General features: G+C 34.4%; 1 protein-coding gene across 1 annotated transcript; it reads left to right on the top strand.

Moving 5' to 3' along the window:
* Positions 1 to 5,853: 5,853 nt before the first annotated feature.
* N7478_007999 (SWIRM domain-containing protein) lies at positions 5,854 to 6,909 on the top strand (the record flags this gene model as incomplete). The annotated part of the gene is made up of 1 exon (XM_056924213.1): positions 5,854 to 6,909. The coding sequence occupies one exon, from the start codon at positions 5,854 to 5,856 to the stop codon at positions 6,907 to 6,909; it is 1,056 nt and encodes a 351-aa protein (XP_056776939.1).
* Positions 6,910 to 8,124: the final 1,215 nt, after the last annotated feature.

Genomic DNA, 8,124 nt, shown 5'->3' with positions numbered 1-8,124 from the left:
TTGTATAAGAGCTAAGTATATTAAATATATATAAAAAGTCCTATAATAACTCTATAAAGCTAGCCTATTTATAAAACTATTTAAATATAAATTCTATATATATAAGATAAAGTTCTTAGGAATTATTGTTAGATAAGATAGTCTCTATATAGATCTAGAAAAGATTTATATAATTACTAAGTAAAAGATCTTAACCTACTTTATTAATATATAAGCCTTCCTAGGATTTATAAACTTCTACTAATAGTTTATCTAAGATTTTTTAAAACTAACTATATAATTAGTCTATCTAATTAAAAAAGGTATTATCTTTACTTAGAATCCTATCTATTAGAAAGTATTTAAAATATTAAAGTCTACTTTTATATCTACCCCTATCCTAGTCCCTTTTAATTAAATAAAGGATATAATACTTAAAACTAATACTTCTAACTATATCTCTACTAGAGTAATCTCATAGTATAATAACTAGAATATTCTTTATCTTATTGTATTTTTCTCTAAGAAACACTCTATAATAAAGTATAATTATAAAATCTATAATAAAGAACTACTTATAATTATATAATATTTTAAAGAATAGTATCTAGAGTTAAAAGGAATAAACTTCCTAATCTCTATAATTACTAACTACTAAAACTTAAAGTACTTTATAATAATAAAGCTTTTAAACTAATAATAAGCCTAATAGTCTAAGTTTCTATCTTAGTTTAATTTTAAGATTATCTACTACCCTAGATAATAAGGTATTAAGCCTAATACCCTAACTAGGAGATTAGAAGATCTCTCTAAAGAAGGGGATAAATAACTCTAATACTAGAGTTATATAATCCTAAAAAGAGAGAACTTAGATAATTAGATTTAAGATAATCTAAATATTAATATTATAATTATATAATAATCTAAATTAACTCTATTAAAATATAATACTAAATCTAAACTAACTTTATTAGAGTATAATCCTAAATCTAAACTAACTCTATTAGAGTATAAACTAATCTTTAAGAGACCTTAAAAGTCTTTAAGATTTATTAATAATATCTTATATAAACTACTTATTACTCTAAAAGAAGTCTTTAATAAGATATATAAAAGAGATAAAGAGTTTTAATTAATCCTAGAAACCTTAGATCTAAACTAATTCTAATACCTAAAGATTATATTTACTAAATATATATAAAATAGAAATTACCTCTTATTTAGAGGCTAACTTTATATCCCTAATAATAAAAACCTAAAAGATAAGCTTATATAACTTTACTATAAAACCTCTACTACTAGATATCCTAGATATTTAAAAATATATAAACTAATCTTCTAAGAGTATTACTAGCCTAGAATCTACTAATATATTACTTATTAGACCTAAAACTATTATATTTACTAAAGGATTACCCTATCTTAAGAAGCCTAATAAGAAGTTCTTTACCCTCTATTTATATCTATATAACCCTAGTAAGATATCTTAATAGATTTTATTATATATCTATTAGAAAGTAATAGATTTAATACTATCCTAGTAATAGTAGACTAACTTATAAAGATAAAATATTTTATATCCTACTATAGAACCTATAATACTAGGGAAGTCTCCTAATTATATATCTAGTATATCTAGAAGTTATATAGCTTATTTTATATAATTATATCTAATTATAGACCCTAATTTATATTAGAACTCTAAAGATACTTAACCTAATATCTATAAATTATAAACCTACTATTAACTATATACTATTCTAAGACTAATAGTTAAACTAAATAAATAAATATAATCCTAGAATAATATCTATAAGTATATATCTTATATCTATAAGATAACTAGTTAGAATAACTCCTATTAGCTAAATTTACTTTAAACTCTAATAAATCTAAGACTACTAAAGTTTTCCTATTCTTTACTAACTTTAGATTCTACTTAACCCTAGGATTTAAGTCTATATAACTAGATCCCTACTTATCTATTACTATCTTAAATATTAAGAAGATTACTATATAAATAAAAGATATTACTAAGTTTATATAGAATAAGATAATATCTATCTAAGCCTATTATAAAGAATCTATAAATTAATATTACTAGTTTACTTAGAACTACTAAGTTAGATAACTAATCTAGCTTAGTATCTAAAATATTAAGACTCTCTATCTATAGAAGAAACTTAACTAGAAGAACCTTAGTCTATTTAAGATTCTTAAGACTATAAGCTTATATACCTACTATCTAGAACTTCTACCTAGAATAAAGATCTACCCTATTTTTAATATAAACTTACTCTATCCTATCTTAGATAACCCTCTCCTAATATAAAGATAGCTTCCTCTACCCCTAATTAAAGTTAAAGATCTTAAAGAATAGATTATTAAAGATATCCTAGACTCTAGATAGGAATAATAAGATTATATAAAACCCTACTTAAAATATATTATAAAATAGTTAGATTATAATAACCCTACAGAAAAGCCTACTAAATACTTAAAGAATACTAGAGAGATTATAAATAACTTCTATCGAAAATACCTATTAAAACCTAGTCTAAACTAAATACTATCTTAGTCTTACAGAGCTTAGCTCTAAAGAGAAAGATAATATTATAGTATAGATCCTTATATAAGAAGATCCCTATTCCTATTATTATATGATCCCTAAGACTATTAGAACTTCCTATTCCTATTTAATATAGCTCTTTAAGCTATATCTTAGTTAATCTTCTGTCTTGTAGCCTATCTATAATATAACTACTTCTGATCCCCTACTTACTATACAAGCCAGCCTACTAGCTCCTGATATATAACTACCTGCCACACCCTAACAATTATATATTTAGCTTTCTTATCTTTAATCCTATAGAAATATCTTTCTTTTAGTCCTTAATACTATATAGCTAATAAAGAATACTTTATAATAAAGTAACTTTATTTATTATAATAAAAATATCTTCCTTTATTCTATTATCTCTCTATCTCTTTATAATTAATTAATTTTATTTATCTATTTATTTTAAGCCCTAATTAGTAGTATTTTATATAGAATTTAGCTTAGTTAATTATAGTAGTTAAGATCTAATTTATTAAGTCTTAGTATTACTAGATATATATATAATATAATCTTTCTAGAATATTAATACTAAGGGTATTTATATTAGTACTAATTTTATAAAACTAAATAATAAGATCTAAAAATATAGTAGGAATACTATAATTTATTAATAAATTTATTATACTTTTATTTAAAGATCTTAATAAGATCTATCTTTTTATTTTATTATACTATTTAAAGATATCTATATTTATAAACTCCTTCTCTAATCTAGGTAGGAATTTTATAAAAGATATATTATTTAATTAGTATATCTAGTAGAGATATCTTATAGTATATACTTTAATATTTAGATCCTTATAAATACTCTTAAGATAGTCTAGAATTATCTATAGATCCCTATTATTTTATTATAATTTTATAAAGGTTCTAATATTCTTCTAGATAAGCTTCTTAAACCTAGAGAATATATATATAAACTAGTCTTAGGGTAAGCTAATTATTATACTATCTATATATAGTTTATTCTCTATTATTATATATTATATTAGCTAGTTAATTATTTTTCCTCTAAATAGGATTAGATCTAGTAATTATATTTTCGGGTAATATATAGGTTCTAATTATAGGGATTCTAGGATTAATTTAACTATAGTTTATATTAAAGTTAGTTCTCCTATTATCGTTATTGTTAATTGTAAGACTAATTACTCTATTATAGTCTCTAGATAATAGATTTATTTATTTTAAATAATATACTTTTAGTTATATTATTATATTAATTCCTTCTATACTATATATTTTATATTAATTTATTTATTCTATTTGCTCTATATAGCTTACGATTATACTATTTGCTATAGTAGTATCTATACCTATAATAGTAGGCTTATAGACTTCTATATCTTTTACTTAGGGATTATATCACTGAATCACTTTTGATTTAGGGACGATTTGTATATAGTTTTAGATTTTTACAATATCTAATTGGAAGCTTTTTATTTATAAAGGGCTAAAGTAGAATTTATGTCCAATTGAGCTAGGCTACGTACTATATATAAAAAGCTTAAAGAGAGAATTACCAAGTAGGTGTTCTACGTATTAGGTTGTTATAGTTACGTGTGCTATATGACCTTATACCGGGCATTGGCCCGTGACAAGATCTAGGTGAAGATCCAATTATTGCGTTATCTACGCCGATTCTAGGCGGAAATAGCGATATAATTGGTTATCAAGATTCTTTTGTTACTTAGTAAAAAATTGATATTTTGTTATGTGTTTTCCATTATAGTGATATTTTCCAATACAGTGGGGGACACTAATTAGGGGTATCCCAATTAGTGGCCGACGGCACAGCTACCTCCTATCGCTCCAGCTAGTACTACTATTGTACTCCGCCCGCCCTCTCAGCCTGTAGGGCTTATAACACTACTCTATATAACTTTATTGTAGGGATAGAATATAGTAGTATCATAAAGAACACCCTCTACACAAAATTTACAACGGACCCTATTAAGCTTTTTCAGTCACGTGCCCACTACTAAGAGCTCAGTAGGGCACAGCTGACCTGTTTTTTCTGGCTACGAAGTTTCTGTGGTATTGATGCCTGAGGCACAAATGGCATAGATTTGTATATGCCTGGGATTGGGAATAATGGTAGGGATCAGACACCCCTCAAGTGCTCTTTTGGCTTAGTCTAGTTAAGACATCTGACATACTAGAGTCAATTCCTAGGATATCTCCAACTGATCAATGCCGAGGCTTTCTCCCTCCTTCAGGCCCAGTCCTTGTCCTTTATCAGCCCCGTTCTTGATTTCCGATTCTTTCCTTGATCTTCTTATTCTTTAGTATAATGATCAATGGGGTCAGGTGGTAGCTTTTGGAATTGTTATTATTGCTCTCTTTAATCTTTCTAGTTTGGCAGATCCATCAAGCAGGCAACCAGAGCCCTTGTGAGATCAGCCTGCAGATCGACACGATCACACTTACTTCAGATGTCGCAAGGCCCCATCTATCAGATGTATGATTGGTGGAACCCGGGGGAGATGGAGTGGGGCACTCAAGGCAGCATTGGCGTATTGCGAACGATGATACGGGGGTGATAGCGCCCATCAGCCCGCACAGCCTGCATGGGATGTTGTCATGGGGCCCAAGAGGGGGGCGATCTGTGTGTCATCGGGTGCCCAGATGACTCTGCGCTATAGTTAATGGACTACGCGCCAGCCCCGCACGATAGTTTCAGTAACTCTTTGACTCTTTGACTCTTTGACTCATTATACACAATACCGGTTTATAAAGGAAATCGGAATTCATCTTTCTTTCCCCTTCCCCCTCCTTCTCCTACTTACTATCCCCTTCTGAACACTGATCGGGGCTTTCCTTGGGGATTGACTTTCAGGATTTCCCACTGTTCCCACTGTTACCACTGTTACCACTGTTACCTTGGTTTGGGTGCCGAGATCTTGACTCATAACTCTCGGCCATTGGCAACTCTTATCGCCGTTTATCGCCACTGACAAATCCCCAATCCCCTTTGGGCTCGCATGCTCTCTCTCTCTCTTTCTGTATCAATCTCATTATAATATTTCTTTTTCTTCTCACTTTCTCTCACTTTCTCACTTTCTCACCTTCTCAACTTCCTCAAAACCCGCACGTACTGGCTTAAAAAGCGCCATTTCCCCTCCCAACCCAATCTCCCCCACTCACTCACCCCCCTGTCCCCTCCCAATCTCAATTGCCACACCACAAACCATCCATTTGAAACTATTGGTATGAATTCTGGCGCCTCACAGCCCGGAAACCATCCAGACATCATGAATCGGCTTCCTCTTTCAAGCTTGATGTCACCCCCCGAGACGAAGCCATTGGAGAGCTTCCAATCATCTCTTGATATGAAACTACCCCCCATCTCAGCTGATCGCAAGCGCACCCAGTCTGAGATGGACCTCCCATCCCCTCCAGTGACCCCTTATACAGGCACCAAGAAACGGCATTCACACACAGCCGAGCAAATTGAGCGTGATGTTGGTTCTCCGCGGGATCCTGTTTTGTTCCCTCGCCACGAGTCCGTCACTGGGGAGGAACCACTCTTTGGTCCCATTATTCAACCAACAGCTGAGGCCGTGGTCGAGCAGCACATTAACTCGCACATGGCCCGCTTCGACAATAAGCGCAATAAACCCACACGTGATGAGTATTTGCTTGCGCTGTCGTGTGTGCCGATCGTTTCCACGCAATATAATCGAAACCCTGCTGCCTGGGCCCGCGAAGAACGAGAAACCTTGGAACGCCAGTTGGCCTTGATGAATCGATACCGACCGAGTGATCTGGCTGCTAAACTAAAGAAGATTGCGCCCGCTCCCAAGAAAGCGATGACTCCCCGTGTGCAACGCACCCGAGTCAAGCGTACCCCCAAATCCACCCCTAAGCAGCAGACTCTCGATACATTTGATCCCCTCCCCACCACATCGAAGTCCCGGGCCCTGGGAACTAATCGGGATGATACCGACTTCCATGCCCTCCAGGATTATTCGCCTCCATTGGACACACTGGGCAGCAATGCCAAAGCGTTGAAAGCCGATTGGAAAGGGCAAATGTTGGATTTGAGCAATGACCCGGACAGACATTTGCTTAGTCCTGCCGAGCTCAATTTAGCTTCTACCTTACGATTGTCTTGTGCCACATACCTTTGTAGTAAACGCCGCATCTTTGAGGCGCGTTTGCGAGCCTTGGGTGTGGGCAAAGAGTTCCGCAAGACCGATGCCCAACAAGCTTGCAAGATTGATGTCAACAAAGCAAGCAAGCTCTGGACTGCCTATGAGCGCGTTGGATGGTTCAGGCCCGAATACTTTCATCAGTATTTAAGATGATTCCATCATTTGGCTCCTTTCCAATCTCCCCTTTCCCGTCACCGATTCCTCCCCCCTCCAATCCCCAACGGCATTTGAGATGTTTGTCGCCTATTCATATCGATATTCCTTCAAGGCTTTATGGTCTTAGGAATCATTTTCCCAATTCCCCCAACTTCTCAACGTCTCCACCCATCCCTCTCGTCCTCGACTCCCCTTCTTCTTGACGCCTCTTCTCCTTCATTCCTCCTACCAATCTTCAACCATATTGCCTGAGTTCTCGGTCAATCGTGTGGATTGCTGACTTGTGTGGAATTGAATGGGGGCTTGGTCGCATCTCTTCCACTCCACTCCCCCGGCCCGTCAATCCTTTCATCGCCTTCTCACCACCTAGTAACCATGACATACTCGAGTAACTGACTGTGCCTCTTCGGATGAACCTATTATTAATCCTCATTTGACTCCAGTCCCACTACGTGGCCCTGACATCACGATCAGACGGTTGCTCGGGGCTGTGCCCTCCAACGGCGGCAAATTTATTTTTTTGAAGAGGCATTTTACATATTGATGTCTTGTCATACCCGACGATATCTTGGTTGTCTCTTGGCTTTCCATTCTCGACATTTGCACAATTCTGCCATCAATCATGGCTACGCCTTTTGCGACCTCGAGCATTCTTTGCTATTTCGTTCTCGCATCATGCTGTTATTGCTCGCCTAGCTCATGCTTTTCTTCTTTTCACTATATTTTTATTAGTTACTTGTCCTGGTTACAGCTTACTTTGATCTTCTGGTGTTCATGGCGTTCCATTTCCCATCTAGAATGGCAAGGCTTGGGGCTCCTGACATAGCCTCCACATACCCCCTGCAACATATGGAGTTGCTATGATACTTGGTTTTCCCTTTTTTTTTCTGCTTTTCCTTCTTCTTCTTCCCTTTTTGCAGATTCTCTCTCGGCGAGCAATCGGGATGATATGATACCCTCTGACCAGATACGATTCTTTTAAATGATACACCCATTTGCAAATTTTGAACCTTTCAATTAAAATAGATGGTCATCCAGTAGGAAGCCTTGATAATAATAAAAAGAAGTAAAAAACATTAACCATTAAATATTAACACCAATACCAAACAAAGGATCTTGCAATATACGGCCAGACACGGCAAAGCAGTTTCTCCTGGGGCCCGCCTCATGTGGGGCGGCGGTGCACGGTAAGTCAATCCAGTGATCTGGCTC

This window comes from Penicillium angulare (assembly GCF_028827245.1).
Source record: "Penicillium angulare strain IBT 27051 chromosome Unknown utg000005l_segment0_segment0, whole genome shotgun sequence".
Lineage (NCBI taxonomy): Eukaryota > Fungi > Ascomycota > Eurotiomycetes > Eurotiales > Aspergillaceae > Penicillium > Penicillium angulare.
The sequence above is the reverse complement of the archived record's forward strand: the minus strand, read 5'-3'. Positions and strand labels throughout refer to the sequence as shown.